At 53.2% G+C, this 19,197-nt stretch overlaps 1 protein-coding gene across 14 annotated transcripts in view; it reads left to right on the top strand.

Annotated features, from left to right (window-relative positions):
* The window catches only part of tjp1b (tight junction protein 1b), a 49,791-nt gene that overhangs the window by 21,476 nt on the left and 9,118 nt on the right, over positions 1–19,197 (top strand). For 6 of the 14 annotated variants that reach the window (XM_086162823.1, XM_086162822.1, XM_086162818.1 and 3 more), the window contains 20 exons: positions 8,206–8,262; positions 8,627–8,751; positions 8,853–8,955; positions 9,370–9,685; positions 10,023–10,129; positions 10,549–10,717; positions 10,802–10,946; positions 13,442–13,453; positions 14,209–14,342; positions 14,856–14,961; positions 15,218–15,368; positions 15,969–16,077; positions 16,152–16,371; positions 16,590–16,774; positions 16,858–16,953; positions 17,031–17,113; positions 17,194–17,404; positions 17,480–17,580; positions 17,675–18,025; positions 18,309–18,536. In XM_086162823.1, coding sequence (XP_086018949.1) covers positions 8,206–8,262; positions 8,627–8,751; positions 8,853–8,955; positions 9,370–9,685; positions 10,023–10,129; positions 10,549–10,717; positions 10,802–10,946; positions 13,442–13,453; positions 14,209–14,342; positions 14,856–14,961; positions 15,218–15,368; positions 15,969–16,077; positions 16,152–16,371; positions 16,590–16,774; positions 16,858–16,953; positions 17,031–17,113; positions 17,194–17,404; positions 17,480–17,580; positions 17,675–18,025; positions 18,309–18,536 — 3,009 coding nt within the window. The remainder of the gene's footprint in view (positions 1–8,205; positions 8,263–8,626; positions 8,752–8,852; positions 8,956–9,369; positions 9,686–10,022; positions 10,130–10,548; positions 10,718–10,801; positions 10,947–13,441; positions 13,454–14,208; positions 14,343–14,855; positions 14,962–15,217; positions 15,369–15,968; positions 16,078–16,151; positions 16,372–16,589; positions 16,775–16,857; positions 16,954–17,030; positions 17,114–17,193; positions 17,405–17,479; positions 17,581–17,674; positions 18,026–18,308; positions 18,537–19,197) is intronic. The other 8 variants (XM_086162821.1, XM_086162831.1, XM_086162832.1 and 5 more) reach the window with 5 other exon arrangements.

Genomic DNA, 19,197 nt, shown 5'->3' with positions numbered 1-19,197 from the left:
CCAGATGCCGGCCATGCATCATGTCTGGATGTGGTGGATTTTGGCTGGTGAGTACGCTCGCCGCCGCAACTCCAGTGATTTTCCCGAAGAACTGTCTGCGTGCCACGAGTCACGTCCTCGTGACTTGACTGACGTGGCTGTCATCGCTCTGAGACAGCCGCGACACGTTTGGCCGAAATTGCATTTATTAATCACAACACCGTCTGATCTGTGGTCACCTTGACCCGGGCCTCTCGTCGCATATACATGAGGCGACGTGCAGACGTACCCATCGACATGCCGCGGTGCGCCGGTCGTCACACATGTACCGACTTCAAATGCACGTGGATGTTGCGCGAACCTGCCGCCGGGTTCAGTCGTTGACGCACAGTCCGTTCGCACGTGACTCCTCGGGAGTTTGTTCCCCAACCGGGAGCTTTCCCACGCATGGATCTGCTCAGCGGAGCGTTTCCAAACAGAAGAACCGCTCTGTCCTGATGTGTGTGTGGGGGGGGGGGGGTCAAGACCCCGGACCCTGGGGTAGGTCGGTCAACTCAGCCCATCTCTCCACGCCGGGAAGCTGTTGCCTGAAAACACTCGCTCAAATACCAGGCAGGCAGAGCGGCACTTGTATCGATTCCGGGAAAACGTCCGTTTAGCGACTCTCAGAATCACGGCAGTGTGGCTGCGCGTTGCATCCCGTGGGCCGCGGCCTGCGCTCCACTGCAGCTGCTGGTATATTTGGACATTTGAAACCCAAGCTGCGCTCCTTCTACATTTCCATCTGTTTATCCCTCAGTTTATATTTAGAAAACCGCCTCTTTTCCGCTATTGACTGGAAGTGAGATGCTGCGCGAGAAAATGACCCACCCTGCGTCCAGAAGCACAGCGGCGTTTTCCATCCTCTTTCTCCGTGTAGAACTTCCCTCTTGTCTTCCACCGACCAATGAGAGCACAGCTTGCTTGGACGTCGTGCCAATTTATTTTAAAATCTCTTACTATTGCAACACATTTTTTTTTTCCACCCTTGGCCGTTGTCTTCTCTGTAGACCCTCTGCTTTCATCTATCTGGCCGTAGTTCCACGGGTCCACAGCTCCGATTGGTCCGCATACCCGGTGCAGCCCGGTGGCTAAGGACCACTCAGCTTTATGAATATTCCATCACCTCTCTCAGACCCTTCCGCTTTGAAAAGCCCGGAGGATACTAGAATTTTTCCAAAGAGAGAAACCGGTATAGAAAAAACAGTCACCCAAACGCAGGGTGCTTTGTTAGCAACAAATGGCTATTCTAATACATTATTCAAGAAATAGCAAAACAAAATATTGGCTCAGTCATTTACAAGTGGCCAAAGTGCAAAGTCTGAGGGGGGGGAAGAAGTGAAGGAGTGAGGTGCTGCCACCAGAGGAGGTTTGGTGCAGAGGAACCCCTGGTTGCCGGAGCTGCAGGTGTTTGTTGGTTGTTTTTCCTCCTCCGGGCCCTTATCTGCCTCCTCGCCTGATAAGAACCTGGAGATTCAGGCCTGTTTTTTTGTACACAGCTTTATCTCTCAGTCCACGCCGATGGTCTGGCGGTGCCACACCGAACTCAGAAGTTCATCAGAGGAACTTTCCATACTTTTAAAGAGGCGTGAAGCTGTCGTGAAACGTGAATCCTGGCTCTTCCAGGTTTCCACCACTGTAGCTTATCAGGCTCTTGTGGGGAACAATACGTGGGAACTCAGACTCCCTTCAACACATTCCACAGGTACTTGAAGTTTTCCCTCCTTAAATCACATGCCTGTTCAACTACAGTGTGTGTTCTCACATGGGAACACGCCTTTCTCTCTGGAGGAGAATGTCTCACCCCCCCCCCCCCCCCCCAATACAAACAGTCCTGCTCACAGCCGGTTCACCAAATCTCAGTAAATTCCAGTAGATTGGATGCAGTGATATTTTCCGCTTGATTGCGCCGAGTCTTTCCTTGGCGGAAGCACCTGCAGCTGAAACAACGCAGGGCCGCTCTCAACTTTTTCTTTTTTATCTTTTTTATCCACGATGTAATTACAGGCCGCTGCCGTTTCCCCCGTTAACACATGAGCTTATTACGCCGCGCTGATGTGTAAACACAATAATGGCGCAGTGACATTTCAGCTGCACCACGGATGTGCTTAAAGCAGCTGAAATGTTGTCGCGGCGGTAGCAGCTTATATCTGGGATCCAGCAGCACACTGACAGGCAGTGCACACGTTAGCATGTACACAATATTAAACTTGCCGTCGAAATCTCTTAATGTTTATTTACGCGTCAACATGTCGTCAGCGGCGAAAACAAGCGAAATGATCTTGTTTTTCTTTGGACTCCGGTCGTCATCGTCTGCGCTCTCTGACTAATTGAGAATAATGAATGCGCCGCGGCCCACCTGGGGAGGAAGTGGTGGTGATCGACATCACACACGGCGATAGAACGAGCGGTCAGCTCGCCACGGCAGCGGGAGGGTTAAGTCCGATACAGCAGTTTGCACTGCGGATGGATGCTCGCTAGCTCGGAGGAGTCCCATGCTGTAGCGGAACTGCAGATCCCGCACAGATCGCTGCCAAGCCAGAGGGGATTTGCCGGATCCCCAGAGCATGTATGGAGAGGATCTGCGGGAGGGAAGGGGGTTTGAAGAAAGATGTTGAGAGAGGGGGGGCAGGCGGCCGGCGAGGCGGAGGACACGTGAGGATGTAGCCGGAGGTTGTGTTTCATAACCCCTCACCTGTATTTGTAATTGCAGTTGTTTCAGAGCGAAGAAAAGGGAGGGGAGGCGGGGGGCAAGTCCTTCCCGGCACTGAGCGGGGCGGCCATGTACCGGAGCTGCCCTTTTACGTCTGCAGGAAATTCCTGCCGGATTTACTGAGAGTAGCCGGAGGTCGGAGATGCTTTTGTTTTTCTCCGGTGTCGTGAGAAGGATGAACTGATGTGAGTACCTGTTTTTTTTCTTTTTTTTAATTCCGCGGCAGCACTCAGGGAGCGGCGGCTCCAGCAACACGTGGCCGCCCGTTTTATCGCAGCCGTTCGATAATGCGAGCAAATATTTCTCGCTGCTGTCGGAGGCGATGTTTAATGTCAGAGCTAATAGCGTTTCATTTCCTGACCTCAGCGCTCATTCGGTGCGGCGTCCTCTCTCCACGCTCTCCATTTAGAAAGCTGCAGTACGGCATGGATGTGCAGAGTGTAGCCACGCTCTCTGGGGGGACCCCCTCCCCGACCCATGCCAACCCGAGGACCCTCATTAGCATATGAATATGCTTTCCAAAGCAGTTGTCCCAGGCAGAGGTTCTGCGGTTGTCAGCATTCCCTCGCACATCCTTGTCAATTTCACAAGTAATCAATCATCTCCTTGAACCCGTCCGCTTCCCTCCTGCAGCCCGGTGGCCCGAAAGGAACGAAGCCACAGGCCGGAGAGGCCGCCGCGGGGAAATATAGGTGTGTTTATTTTGCGGGGGGGGAAGCACAGAAAGGTCCTGTCCGAGGCCTTTCCACGTATCAAAGTACCGAACGGTTGTAGATCGGCGCGTTTTCGTTAGTTTGCCGAGTGCGTCGGCCATTTTGGTTTGTTAACATTTCCCCACCAAATGAATGCGGAGCGGTTTAAACAAAAGGAGAAGCTCATGGATCCCGACGGCCACTCGCCGCCCGGTTAGCGTTGAAGCTACATCGAGAGCTGTTGTCTGCGAGGAGCTATCAAACTGCGGCGGCGAGACGCACGGGCAGAGGACGGGCCGGGGTAGACGTGTCTGGAGCCGGAGGGGTTTTTAAATATCCGTTCCGCTCGGATGCAAAGAGGCTGAGGTTTGGGGCAGCGTGAGTCACCGCTGTGCCAGGCGCATTAAATCCGCAGTTACTGGGTTGTAGCTCCGGTTCTACCGGGATGTGATGGAGCCTCCTGGTCACAGAGAAAGCCGCGCTCCCTTCGCTCCACCCGCCGCGTCGACTTGAAATATAACAAGGGGTTATTGGATGTTCTCCAGCAGCCGCAAGTTTCCCTCAAATCCCTTTTTTGCAGCATCACAACGACAGAATTAATGAGAGCTATTTTTATCCGCCGCGCTCCCACAACGGTCAGAATTGAATAAGGTTGTGTCTGTTCTCTAAACCCAACCCCGGCAACAAATCCATTCTAGTCAGAGGATGAGAGCCCCGACCGCACTCCGCCTCGCTTCCTCTCCTACGAGAAAATTATGTTTTTTTATTTCTTGCAGAGTAGAGTACAGGTTTAATGCCGCTCCAGAGCCGGTATAAAGTGAAACACCATTTTACCCTCCCCGCCCGGCGGCTGCCGTCGTCTGACTCACTGGATGTGAAATGACTCCTATCCGCGACCGGAGACTTGAGACAATATTTTCTTTCTGGGCGGACGTTACACTTCGCATACCTGGCTTGATTGGAAGCGCAGGGCTGTTTATAGAGGCTCAGAGCCGACTGGGGATTCTAGATGAGAAGTAAAGCGGCCCCCGCAGGCCGCGCTCACAACGAAACCCAACAATAAGCTTCCTCCTTTTCCAGGAAGGCACATTGATTTTTGTTTTAATTTTTTTTTTCTTCTCTAGAGGAGCCCAAGACGTGTTGTCACGTAAGCTCGCGTCACACCGAGACGCGGTAGGAACAACAAACACGGCCTCGCCTACAATCAGGACCATATCGGCGATCACGTCGGCGCGTCACAGCTGCGGTCACGCCATTCGAGACTATGGGTGGAGACTCGTGAACAAGATGCATGACCTTCGGGATAATTAGACGGTATCAGCGCAGGGCTGCCGGTCGGCCCGACGGTTCCTCTGAGCGAGCAATGGCCGTCGCGTACTGTTTGCGTATTGACACAGCTTCCCCGTCCGTCCTCGGCTCTCAGCTGTGCGATCCATCTGTGTTTTGGGTCCCGGCTCCCAAGTTGCGTGGTCGTAATCCCCGGCCGACTCTGGCTTGTGACGCCAAGCGTCTGTTGGCACCGTAAACAGCGCCTGGGAAAAAAACATGGACGGTCACTGACCCAGAGGTCACGTGATGGACCTCCGCGAGCGGGGGGCCGACATTTTTGGAGTTGACCTGAAGAAAGATGATTACTTTTGGTACTTTTCTTTATCCGCACGCTTATTGGGCAGGTCGTTGCTGTCCACATGACCTTTCAACACCCCTTTAGATGCGTAATACAGCCGGTCCTTGGTTCCAACGTTCGCAACGTTGAAATGGATTTCAAGCGAGACGTAGTTGGTGAGCAGAGCGTACAAACACGTTGTCGCGTGGCGCTGCACAAGGAAGACTTCTTTGTTTACGTTCACCTGTGTCTGTGAGGGACACACTGAAGTTGCTGATGCACAGGTTAGCTTCCTGAGTGAACATTTCTAGTTGTGGACTCTAGTCGGGTCCCACCGGTCACCGCCTGTCTGCGAATCGGCTCCAGGCGCTGGTTATCGGTTGGATACGGCTCACTTTGCCGGGTTGCCCTCAGGCTCACGGTCTTCAAGACGTCAGAGATGAAGCTAAACCTGGGCCGTTATGCAAAGTGGCAGGCGAGCGTAGGCTGGAGGCGCCGCGCTCAGGTGAAGATGCAAAACAAGGAAGGCCTTTGTCTCCCTGTGGATCCTTTTCTGAACCTCCTACAGTTAAGAGGAACCTTCAGACGAGGCCTGGAAATGTCAGGCCACTTGAACAACAACAACAACAACCCCTTTGGTTACCGCAGCAACCGGCTCTGTGGGAGGAGGGAGCAGATTTGCATCCCTTTTAAAGTGAAAGGTGTGGGGGAGACGCGCCTTGCACGCAGGACATTGTTCAAAAACATATTCATTCCTCCTTCCTAAATCCTCCTTCAATTTTCATTCAATTTTTAGATCTCTTCTTGCTCCGTTTGGGGTTTTTTAATTTTACGGCGATTTGTTTGTTTGGAAACATGAACAATGAGTGTTGTCTAATCGTGTTTTCCAGCCGGCGGCGGTGCCGCTCCGTTGCTCCCGTCCTCTTGAAATCGGCGGCGTCAGACATGGCCGAGCACCTGCTTCCACTTTTGGTCGTCTTACATCTCCGCCGCGCTCAACAGCAAACTTTCCAGTCAGAGTGGCGTTTTCTGCTGTCTGAATATTAACGAGACTGCAGAAATCTGTCTCCGCTCTCCTCTCCAGTGCTGCAGTCTGTTCAGATCCTCCTCGCTTGAGCCCTGCCGTAAGCTGCTTGAGGAGTTTGACCGGCAAGCTCTGGAAGTCCATGGGCTTCTCTCATGTTTGGCCCCTGACCTGCGGGTCACGTCAGACTCGGGGCCGCCGTCGTGAAAGAATCCTCCTCCGGTAAACCGGGTGTTAGTCAGCTAAGCAACTGTCCCGATCTGTTTCCGGCAACCCGGAGCAGGACGCCGTTTCCCGTGCACGTCGGTATGCTCGCTGTATTTCGAGCCGCCCCTCGGCGCTTCCAGAATTCATGCTTCATTATCACTCCCAGTCACTCGTTAGCCCGGCCATTAGCGGCTTGTCATTTTTAAAGTCGCGCTCATCCCCGGTCGGAAAGCCGGGCTGACATTCCCTGGATGTTTTTGGGTGTGGAGCCGCCGCCGCCACCTGGCCTCTGGAGTGGGAAGGCCCGCTGCTTCTAATCCCAGCCTTCTTTCATCACGCTTTAAGGGTTTATAATGTCACATCGCTCCTCGTGATGTCCCGTCCGTCAAAGTGCACGCGTGGAGGTGTCAGAGAAACGACCACCCAAGCAGGTCACGTATTAGCTTCACCGACCGCGGATCTATTTACATGACGGATGGAAGGAGCGGTCGGGGGTGGGTGGGCGGGGGTCGCTGGGTTTAATTTTGAAGGGGGCCCGGTGGTTTTCTGTGAAAAGCGTGGTGAGATGTGGAGGCAGAGATAAGCAGAGGACACGGCTGACCTGACAGCACATGGAGGCGACCTTCATCTTACCCTCTACGGTGATTAATGCAGTGGAGGCTCTGTTAGCGTAGCCTCTCTGATGTGCGCACAAAATGTCTGATTTTACTTTGCGATCCCCAATTGCGCTTTGCGTCTCCACTGTGATCACAGCTCAGTGTGTTCAGTTTAGCTTATTTGCATATCAGAGGATAGAAACGTAATTCATCATACAAAAAACCCTTCTCCTTCTGGCTGCTCCCTCCAGTGGTCTCCACAGGAGTCCACCTCCTCCGTTTAACCCTGTGGTCTGTATCTTCTTCTTTCACACCTCTTTAAGTCTTCTCTCTGGTATTCTCTAGTCCTCCTGCCTGGCATCTCCAACTTCAACATCCCTCTTCCAATATGTTCACCACTGACTCTTTTCTCCATCCGTACCAACCTGCTTGAACGTGTTCCTCCACCTCTTCTCCATCCTCCCTGTTGTCCTCAGCACTTAAACTCCTCAACCTTCTCCATCTCCACTCCACTCGGGTTCCTCTCATTTACACACATGTATGCCATCTCGCTGCGGCTGACCTTCAGTCCGTATCCTTTCCAGAGCGTACCTCCTCCTCTCTAGATGTTCCTCTACCTCCTCCCGGCTCTCCCCAGAAATCACAGTGTCATCTGATGAAAACGATAGAAAAACACACTGAGGTTTGTTTGTTTGTTGGATGAAGGAAGTGTGCTGGAGGAGCTCGTCAACTGGTCCTCGTGCAGTCAGACGAAACAAAAATAAACTAAAATAAGTAAAAAAGACACAACACAAGGGCCAATTAACAACACAAAAAATACAATAATCAGTGCAGCTGCATGACTTCATTTAACTTATTTCTGAATGATTATATACGGGTGGATTTTCTGATGTGATCCGATGAACGACCAGGAGATCTGGAAAAAGTTCTCCAGGGGAAATCAGGGGTGTAGATATTGAAGTGAGATACATTTAGAAAACGTGTAAACGGTTTGGAAAACTAGCTCAGGGATTTGAATGAAGGAGCGCGACCGGCAAAGTTTCTTTGCCCAAATAAACAGCATGTCCTCGTCCTTCGTGTGAATTTTCCACCAGACATACGAATAGCAAGATGTTGTCGTGGCTCCATACGTGTTCTCCATCTTCAGTCACGCAAACTAACACCCGGTCTCTGGCGCTCTCCGGTAAACTCCGTGTAAAATGTTTGGCCCTAGGATCTGGTGTCTGCAGTTAAAATTAGCACGGACGACGGAAACGCGGCGGCGGCACACGTGACCTTGCCGTCGGCCGGGGTGGAGGTCGGCGTGTTGCTTTCCTGTGCTGACCAATGTGTTCTGTCTGCCCTGACAGTGCGCAGCCATGGAGGAGACGGTCATTTGGGAGCAGCACACAGTAACTCTGCACCGGGTGAGTACCAGCCCTCCTCCACGAAGACCAAGACGGGCCCGGTCCGGCCCCAGAGCGTTCTCACCTCCCTGAATCGGATGGAGCCTCGGAACGACGTGCGAAATCTGCTTAAAATGCAAATGCAGAGCTCGGTTTGCGCGTAAGAGTGTCGCCGGAGCAGCTGGAGAAAAAAAAAAAAAAAAACGCAAGCCCAACATTTTCTCCACATAATGATGGCACTCAGAAGGAGGAACGACCTCCTGTAAACAAGAGCAGAGGAAATGGGCTGATGATGATGATGATGATGATAAGGAAGAGGTAATGTTTATACCCGTGCTTTTTTTTTTTTTTCCCCCTCTCTCAACCCCCCCTCCTTTGCGTGCAGGCGCCGGGGTTCGGCTTCGGGATAGCCATATCAGGAGGCCGGGATAATCCTCACTTTCAGAGCGGCGAGACCTCCATTGTCATCTCAGATGTGCTGAAAGGCGGCCCGGCAGAAGGCCTGCTACAGTAAGACTCCATCCTGATGGCCCCGAGGCCCGTCTGATGGCTACCTTTTAGGATTGAATTACTCCAGAAAGACTCCCTCATGTCTACTATGTGCCCCCCAGGGAGAATGACAGGGTTGTTATGGTCAACGCCGTCTCCATGGACAACGTGGAGCACGCGTACGCCGTCCAGCAGCTTCGGAAAAGTGGGAAAATTGCCAAAATTGTAAGTGGAGAAGGAAGGTTCGCCTCGCTCGTTTTCGCTTCCTTTCGATCACTCCGCTGTTGGGCCCGGCTAACATCTGGCTAGGCTAACGTTGGGCCCAGCTAACGTCTGAGAGTTAAAAAAGAAAAACACTCGCACATTCGCTACCTAGTAATGGATGGGTGCTGGATCAAAAAGTCAACTGAGTAGAGTTTGAAAAATTCCACACGGCAAAAATGCTCCTAAAAGAAAGATGATTCATGTGATTTATAACACAAAAAAAAATAGTGTGAGAATGTCATGCGAGAATTTTTTTTTTAGATATGTAAAATAAATCATCTTTCTTTTTGGGGTATTTTTGGAGTGCGGATTTTTTCAAACTCTTCTGGGCTGGCGAGCGTCTGGCTCGGCTAACGTCCGGCCTCCTCCGTGCAGACAATCAGACGGAAGAGGAAGGTGCACGTCCCCATGGGGCGACTGGGGGAACGGGAAACCATGTCGGAGCACGACGAAGAGGAGGATAGCTACGACGAGGAGATCTACGAGACCCGGAGCGGACGGAGCGGCGCGTACAGCGGCGTGGGCGGCGCCGTGGGCAGACGTAGCGGGCGGAGCAGCGGCAGAAGGGACCGTGAGCGCGAGCGCAGCGTTTCGCGGGAGAGGAGCCTCTCTCCACGCTCAGACCGCCGCTCGCATAATATGCCCCCGCGGCCCGCCAAGGTCACCCTGGTCAAATCCAGGAAAAATGAAGGTGAGGCTCACAAAGTCGGGGAAAGAGGCGGTGCAGTTTGCGCCGCCCGCTGGCGAACACCAACCGGCGGCTGCATTTTGCCCAGTTAGCCATGCGCCAGACTCAGAGTCAGACGCGGAATCCACATTGGTGATCTTCCAGGGGAAACAAAGCCTGCCAGCAGCACTAAGATCCAAAACAACACGCATAAATCCAAGTAAAGGAGCAATTAATCTTCTTTAATCTGCGCCGTTAATCCCAGCGGGGGGAAGCATCTGCCAGTAAAGTGGTCAGCGCGTTTGTCGTCACATGAACTGCGTGCTCACGTTGTCTTTGTTGCCGCTGTGCACTTTGTAAGCAGAATATGGCCTGCGCCTGGCCAGCCACATCTTTGTGAAGGACATCTCCCCCGAGAGCCTGGCAGCCAGGGACGGAAACATCCAGGAAGGAGACGTGGTCCTCAAGGTAACCAAGCATTTTAGTAGTTGCATGAAAATACACAATTTCCTCCTGTATTGGTGTCGCATAACGGGCGTAGCGTAGCGCAACGAGCCTCAGAGTCAACGGTTTGTCATACGTTATTGTGTCTCAGAAGGTCCTGAACCTCCTCCCTCCTCCCCAAATAAACATTCAATGCGGCCCATTCATTTATCAGACTTTGATGTATGACGGCTCTCTTCTGGTCCGGACTATCATTTGATTGCCCCTCTCATTTGATGTCGGCCGGACAAAGACGATCAGTGTTGCCGTTAATTTCCGTGGGACCACGGTGCCGATCCAGAGACAAGGCGTCCGCTGTCGGGCTTTGCGAATGTCACCGTTCTGGTGGTGGAGAATGTTCCCTTGTCCTTTTATGGCTAATTCCCCCCTTCCCCATTTTCCAGATCAATGGCACAGTGACAGAGAACCTCTCCCTGATAGATGCTAAGAAGCTGATAGAGAGGTCAAAGGGGAAGCTAAAAATGGTGGTCCAGCGGGACGAGAGGGCCACCCTGCTGAACATCCCCGACCTCGACGACAGCATTCCGTCAGCCAACGCCTCCGACCGCGATGGTGAGGCCCTTAGGCTGAAAGCGTCCGTGTGCGAGCTGTGCCCCGCCATGACCCTAAAACCAGCCTTTGCTTCGCCTCCATCAGACATTTCAGATATCCACTCTCTGACGTCCGACCATTCCAATCGATCGCACGACCGACATCGCAGCAGCCGCTCCCGCTCTCCGGACAGACGGTCCGAGCCCTCGGACCACTCCAGGCACTCGCCGCCGCAAATCAGCAACGGCAGGTAGGACTGTCCGCCGTCTTTGCGGCGCCAGCGGGCTCAGGCGTTGGCAAACAGCTGTCGGTCTTCGCGAGTGATCATCATCACGGATGCACTAACTTCCCGTCTCCGTCCAAATCACGTGACGCTCTCCTCTTTTTACAACGCGCTGCACCGATGAGACGCCTCCCCTGCAGTGACCCGTCCCCGCCACAGGGGGCGTCGCATCACCCATGAGTGAACTTGTCATCAGTCCTGAGCCGTCATCCGGACAGGCCGGTCGTCCCGGGAGGGGCTGTGAAGGACTATTGATTTTATGTTTGGGTTAATACCGGCCGTCCACCCGCTCAGCACTTCCTACACGGTGACCTTGTTTCAAACTACCTCGTCAATGATTCACCTCAACTGGCCGGACTTGTTTCTCCTCTCGCTCAAACTTGGAAAAAATAATGAAAAACTTTCAAAGCGTTTTCTTTTGTGATGCCGGCGGAGTTCTGCTGGTAGTGTCAGGGTGAATCGCGCCAAATGAGGATCCAGTGGAACCGTGACTTCCCAGTGCTGTCGCTCAGTAGATTTGTATCTTTCATGTCCTTGTTGGTGAGATACGGTGACGGAGAGCATCGTCTGTGAGAAGGCAGGGGATATTTATGGGGCAGCGGACGCCAGAAATGTGGATGGGTGAGGCGTGGAAAGAGTTTTTCGAAGCCGGTAGGGGCACGGTTTGATGGTTTTAAAAAGAGAAGCGGCCTCACTCTGTCCATACAGGGAGTTTAGACAAAAGTGGAGCAAGGTTACATTTAGCAGCACATTGTCGCATTAAGGGTGGAGCTAGGAGCTTAAGTTGAGGATAAACGAAACGGAAAAATCTTCAAGGTAAATACGCTCAATAAAACCTAGTTATTAAATACAGGTCTCAAAAACGGGTTCTGGAACGGATGAACAGCATTTCAGTTGATTCTAACAGGGACGTTTAACTTGATATACAAGCAAATCAAGTTATGGGCTCAGTCACAGAACCAGTTCAAGCCATGTCCTAGGGTCTAAGGCAGGGGTGGGCAATTATTTTGGCTGGCGGGCCTATCATGTAAATTGAACAAAATGAAAATTGCAATTTAAATATTTACATTTTTTGGCATTTTGTTTCAACTTTAAAATCGTTCGTATATATGTACCGACATTCTTACTCTTTTTTCGGCTTTTCCCTTCAGGGGTCGCCACAGCGAATCAACTTTCTCCATCTAACCCTAGTCTCTGTATCCTCCTCTCTCATACCAACTAACTTCATATCCTCTCTCACTACGGCCATAAATCTTCTCTTTGGTTGTGCTCGAGACCTCTTGCCTGGCAGCTCCAATTCCAGCATCCGTCTACCAATATATTCTCTCTCCCTCCTTTGTACATGACCGAACCATCTCAGTCTGGCTTCTCTGACCTTCTATCCAAAACATCTAACATGTGCTGTTCCTCTGATGGACTCATTCCTGATCCTATCCATCCTGGTCACTCTCAAAGAGAACTTCAACATCTTCATCTCTGCAACCTCTAGTTCTGCCTGCTGTCTTTTCGTCATTGTAACGGTTTCTAGGCCATACAGCAACGCTGGTCTCACCACTGTCTTGTACACCTTTCCTTTCATTCTGGCTGATAGTCTTCTATCACATAGAACCCCTGACACTTTTCTCCACACATTTGAACCTGCTTGGACCCGTCTCTTCACCTCTTTTCCACACTCACCGTTGCTCCGGACTGTTGACCCAAAGTACCTGAAATCCTCCAGCTTCTTGATCTCCACTCCCTGTAGCCGCACCGTTCCACCCGAGTTCCTCTCATTCACACACATATATTCTGTCTTGCTGCGACTAACTGTCATTCCTCTCCTTTCCAGAGCATACCTCCACCTCTCTAGATTTTCCTCCACCTGTTTTCTGCTTTCACTACAGATCACAATGTAATCTACAAACATCATGGTCCATAGAGATTCCTGTCCAACCTCATCTGTCAGCCTGTCCATCACCATTGCGAACAAGAAGGGGCTCAGAGCTGATCCCTGATGGAGTCCCACCTCCACCTTGATCTTCTCTGTTACCCCTACAGCACACCGTACCACTGTCGCACAGCTAGCATACATGTCCTGCACCAGATCAACATACTTCTCTGCCACTCCAGACTTCCTCATACAATACCAGAGCTCCTCTTGGCACCCTGTCGTATGCTTTTTCTAGGTCTACAAAAACACAATCCAGCTCTCTCTGGCCTTCTCTGTACTTCTCTATTATAAATGTACCGACATTATTTTGTATGTAATCATCCATACATAAGTAACCAAAAGGAAAAAAACGAGTTTCTAAACTCAATATGGATTGAAAATACTACAAAGAAAATAGTTTGGCGGGCTGGCTAAAAAAAGCAAAACGGGCCTTAAAATGCCCAGGTATGGTCTAAGGTATGACTGTAGTTGGAGAAGACATGCTTAATAACCTCTCATTTCTCTTTATTGTGTCCCCTCCACCCATCACCAGTTGGAGAATACCGTAAGTCACTGGACGCTCCCGGAGTGTGAGTAGATGTAGCAGTAGGAGGTAGAAAACCTAGAACGCAGGTTGTTAGAAAGGTTGATGTTGATGGAGAGCGGCCATATTTGCAAACCCGTCGTTGGCAGGAGAAGGTATCGCCGGGCTGTCCTGACTTGGCGGGAGTCGCTCTCCATCCAGTCATGTAGTGCCACGGCTTGTTGTGACGGCGCTCACGTGACCTCCGGGTCTCCTCGGCGTGTTGGCCAGTCCTCCGTCCTTCTGGTCTGGATGGACATCACTGTGCTTTGAGCCGGATGATCCCCCTTTGATTCACTATTACGCTCACAAACCCTGCTTTTTGGAGTCCCATGTTCACACGCCAGGACCCTATCTGCGGATAATTGATCAACAATGTGCGGGTCTGTCCTCTCAGCCGCGACATGGATCGCCTCAGACGCCGTGGTCTTCCATGTTTCCTGGTGTTTTGCCAGAAGCTCCCATTTGGACTGACTCGGAGGACAGACTTCTCTCCCCGCCTTTGGAGAATGTCTAAAAACTAGAAAGTCGTGACCTTCGAGACGCCGCTCTCGGAGACGAGATGCTCTTTTTCCTTGTTTCCCGAGCGGCTCTTAGTCCACCTCGGAGAGGAAGAGAACCTGTCATGACCGGCCCTTGTAGCCCTCGTATAGTCCACACCTCCAGAACACCCTATTGGCTATCTTGTGCGTCCCACGGCCCAAAGGAAATTGCTAAATGTCTCTCTTCGCCCACAGCCACAGAAGTCGTGACGACGAGCGGATGTCAAAGGCGGCTTCGACACCAGCGAAGCTCCCGGAGGAGGTTCCCCTGCCCAAGCCCAAGGAGGCCGCCATGGCCAGAGAGGAGAAACAGCTCCCACCGCTTCCAGGTCAGCAGCAAGGTCACATCTCTTAAGTGTGTGTGGGAGAAGGTGTATCTGGACTTCTGTGGCGAATGGTTCTTGTTTTTTTTTTTTTTTTTTTTTTTCTCTCTGCCCTTCTTCTATGAGCACAACAACATCAACAAGAGAAGTTGAGTCGCCTGCTGAGCCCGGCTGCACTGGCCTCCAGCCCCGTGAAAATAAACCGTATGAGCTGATGGAGTCTGACGTTCCTCCGCAGCCTGCAGCCCTCTGCTGCCGCTCTGTTTGTCCTCCTGCTCAGGACACTGTGTGCCTTCAGACAGTGTGTGTGTGTGTGTGTGTGTCTGTGTGTGTGTGTGTCTGTGTGTGAGATCAGTCACTATTACTTGTTGTACATGTTGTATGCAGTGCTGCTTTTTAATTAGTGGATTTTCGTTGCCAGATGTAGACCTGCCTGTCTCTAAACATGTGCATGCAGCATGCCAAGATATCAATCGTGTATGTGTGTGTGTGTGTGTGTGTGTGTGTGCGTGTGCGCAGAGCCTAAGCCGGTGTACGCTCAGCCCGGGCAGCCAGATGTAGACCTGCCTGTCAGCCCCTCTGATGCCCCCGTGCCAAGCGCTGCCCATGACGACAGTATCCTACGGTAAAAATAAGCCCACGCCAAGCACACACATTTGACCGTGTGGCGTTAGTGGTCATCAGGAGAGAGGAATTTCCATATGCGGTTCACATGGCGACGCCTGCTCTCCTGCGATGCCGGGATCCGCCGCGGTGGTCTTCAGGGTGACCGGTTTCCTTAGAGCCTTCACGGTTCACCAAAGGGTTAACGTTCTCGGAGGACAAACCTAGATGGCCGTCCCAAGGCCACCTCAGGCTGACGGTTGTGTGTTTGTCCTCAGGCCGAGCATGAAGCTGGTGAAGTTCAAAAAGGGTGAAAGCGTGGGGCTGCGGCTCGCCGGGGGGAACGACGTGGGCATCTTTGTCGCCGGCGTGCTGGAGGACAGCCCCGCAGCCAAGGAGGGCCTGGAGGAGGGGGACCAAATTCTCAGGGTAGGTCCTGTCCCACATTTTTCAGTCAAGCGTTTTGGAAATCACCCGCAACTCTGTGAAGAAGTGGATGACGGGAGTTTGATCACGAGAGCGGCGCAACCGTGGGTTTTTGTCCGTTTTTTTTTTTTTTTTTAACAGCTGCCGTCTGCATGTGTGTGTCAACATGCCGGGCTTTCTTAGGTGTGCGTCACCGGCTTCCCTTTTGTTGACGTTCGCGCACACAATACCCGCTGCCGAATTCCTGCACCTCCAGGCGGGTCTCCTAGTGATGGCCTGCACAAAACAACGGCTTCCTTTCCGTGTTTGTCCCGCTTCCTCGCGGCCGTATATTTCCCTGTTAGCACCTCCTCCCCTTGTCTTTGAGGAATGGCCGGAGTGCTCGCGGCGCAGTTAAAAAAAAACAACCAAAAACGCGGTTTCCCTGGCAACATTGCAAACAGGAAGGGTGATGTAAACCTGGATGTTGAGGAGAGATTTACAATCTTTTGTTCTCCGCCAGGTTTAAAATAAGCTCCCTCCTTGCACTCCGCCGTCCCAGATAGCAGCGCGGCTGTCAAATTAAGAGCACAAGAGTGACCGACTGATTTCACAAATTTGCAGGTAAACAATGTGGATTTTGCAAACATCATCCGGGAGGAGGCCGTGCTCTTCCTCCTGGACCTCCCCAAGGGCGAGGAGGTCACCATTCTGGCCCAGAAGAAGAAGGACGGTAAGTGAAGGGCAAGGAATGGCGTGCAGAGTCCCCGTCGCTTTGCTCCTCACTGGCCGCTCTGTCCCACGCAGTCTACCGACGGATCGTAGAGTCGGACGTCGGCGACTCCTTCTACATCCGGACCCACTTTGAGTACGAGAAGGAGTCTCCCTACGGGCTGAGCTTCAACAAGGGCGAGGTGTTCCGCGTGGTGGACACACTCTACAACGGCAAGCTGGGCTCCTGGCTCGCCATCCGCATCGGCAAAAACCACCAGGAGGTGGAGCGGGGGATTATCCCCAACAAGAACAGGTGACGCGTCCCGGCCCGTCAATCATCTCCAAGCATCGCGAGCCGGATAAACGCCGCACGCGGCTCTCGAATTAAATTTGCTGTGATTCGTGTTAGCGTGGAGCGTTGAGCGTCCTCGCTGTCTGGCAGCGGCGGGGTGAACCGCTGCCAACTACGTGACACCTCCATTACCTGGCGTTCCATCAAGGCCGACTTCCCCTCCTGCTGTGTGTTCGCAGAGCGGAGCAGCTCTCCAGCGTGCAGTACACCCTCCCCAAAACGGCGGGGGGTGACAGGGCCGACTTCTGGAGGTTCCGTGGCCTCCGCAGCTCCAAGAGGAACCTCCGGAAGAGCAGGGAGGACCTCTCCTCGCAGCCCGTGCAGACCAAGTTCCCAGCGTACGAGAGGGTTGTTCTGAGAGAAGGTGAGGAAGCTGTGTTTTGGGCCGCGGTTGCCCACGAGGCCTGAAGCGGCGCGCTGACTCTCATTGTATGTGGATTCCTCCAGCTGGCTTCCTGAGGCCTGTCGTGATATTCGGGCCCATCGCCGACGTGGCGCGAGAAAAACTCTCCAGGGAGGAGCCGGATCTTTTTGAGCTTGCAAGTACGTACGAAACAGCTGGCTCGGCGCGGACCCGAACGCGCAAAGATGCCGAAATGAACCCCGTGTGTGTCCTCCAGAGAGCGAGCCCAGGGACGCGGGAACGGACCAGCGCAGCTCGGGAATCATCCGCCTTCACACCATCAAGCAGATCATCGACAGGGTGAGCGCGGCTCGTTGAGCCAGATCGGACGCGGCGTCCGCGCAGATGTCTCACCTCTCCGTCCTCCGCCCCCCGTGAAGGACAAACACGCCGTGCTGGACATCACCCCCAACGCCGTGGACAGGTTGAACTACGCCCAGTGGTACCCCATCGTGGTCTTCCTCAACCCTGACAACAAGCAAGGTGTGAAGAACATGAGGACCAGATTGTGTCCAGAGTCCAGGAAGAGCGCCAGGAAGCTCTACGAGCGAGCCATCAAGCTGAGGAAGAACAACCACCACCTGTTCACCAGTGAGTGAACACAGAATGTTGAGAGACCTCCTTTGCCCGCGTCCACTTGGTTAATTACCGTCCCTTCTCCCATAGCCACCATCAATCTGAACAACATGAACGACGGCTGGTACGGTGCCCTGAAGGAGATCATCCAGCAGCAGCAGAACCAGCTGGTGTGGGTGTCGGAGGGCAAGGTAAGAGGGCCGTCGGAACGCCGTCGGAAAACGCGGCGCCACCTCTCTCTGCCGAGTTTCCCTCCCGCGGTAAGGTCTTCTCCGCTCTCCTCAGGCGGACGGGACCACAGAAGACGACCTGGACATCCACGACGACCGGCTGTCCTACCTGTCCGCCCCGGGCAGCGAGTACTCCATGTACAGCACCGACAGCCGCCACACCTCCGACTACGAGGACACGGACACGGAGGGCGGGGCCTACACCGACCAGGAGCTGGACGAAACCCTGAACGACGAGGTGGGTCTGCCCACGGAGCCGGCCATCACCCGCTCCTCCGAGCCCGTCAGAGAAGACCCGCCCGTCATCCAGGACACCCCGGGCTACCCCGGATACCAGCACCCGGCGCAGCCCGACCCGGCCAATCGCATCGACCCCACCGGGTTCAAGATGCCCTCCCCGCAGCAGGTAAAGTCCGCAACGGCCGTCGGGCAGGCGGCGCACAGGAAGGAAGTCGCGGGTGCCGTTTCCTTTTGTGGAGATCATATGTCCTTTGCTAAGCTTTGACCATGTTTAGAAGCTACCGCTACGTTGTTCCTTCAAACCACATGTGTGCAAATGCTTTCTCCGGCTGCAGCGAGACCGATTTGGTGTCGCCGGGAACGCGGCGGTGTCGGGGGTTTGGGAAGCGGTGATATGTGTGCCCTTGGTAAGGCTGTGTTTGTAAATGTCTCTCAACAATACTTCACAGCAAGATGAGGCTCTGCCCGTGGCCTCGTTGCCTCCGACGGCGGTAGCGTCCCCTTCTGTTGAGCAGCCTGTACAGCTAGAGGGTTTGCACCTAGAGGAGCCGCCTGCTGCAGCCGCAGCTCCGCAGGCTGACTCACTTAGCAGCCCCAGCCCTGCCCCTGAGCTTAATCAGCCCCTACCGCCACCACACGAACCCCACGCGTCTGGACCGCCCGGTCCAGAACCAAAGGTACCCGCTGTTTCACCAGCCACTTGGACCGGGGCCTGGGCCCCCCGCCCCCCCTCCTCCAGCCTGCCGTTTTTTTTTTTAACTGCCTGTCTTCTCGCACATGCTTTCCACTCGCTCTCTGCATGACTCGCCCACACTGTGTGACTCACTGAGCCCGCTGTGTGCCTCTGGCTCCCAGAGAAAAAAAAAAAAAAAAAAAAAACAATGTGTGACACGCTCGTCCACAGCGGGGCTGGGAGACCAGAAGGACTGGTACATCTGGGTCTTTGACCAGAGTGAAGACATCCACCGCCAGCCCTAACCGTTGCCTCTTTACCTCCTTTGCATGGCTCCTAATGTTTTTTTTTCCCTCTTTTTCCTTTGGGGTTCCTCTCGGCTTCGACTCTCCTCCGTAGACGACAAACGCTAGCACTCACAGTGGCATCGTAATGGTAGACGTGTTGTCTGTTGTAGTGCCAGTAGTTTCGACGTTGCACTAGAATCCACGCTGAATGTTGGTTTGCATGATGAACGCTAACCTGCAGACAGTACTCTTGGTAAAGATTCACATCAAGCAATGCTCCCTATGGAAAAAAAAAACCAAACAAACAAAACAAAACAACGGACCTGCACACACTGCGCTGTGCCTCCTGTTCCGTAGTCCTGAGCAGACGCACCCTCT

Source organism: Fistularia commersonii, chromosome 17 (genome assembly GCF_037954325.1).
Source record: "Fistularia commersonii isolate RoL2024-O1a breed Wild chromosome 17, RoL_Fcom_v1.0, whole genome shotgun sequence".
Taxonomy (NCBI): Eukaryota; Metazoa; Chordata; class Actinopteri; order Syngnathiformes; family Fistulariidae; genus Fistularia; species Fistularia commersonii.
The sequence above is the reverse complement of the archived record's forward strand: the minus strand, read 5'-3'. Positions and strand labels throughout refer to the sequence as shown.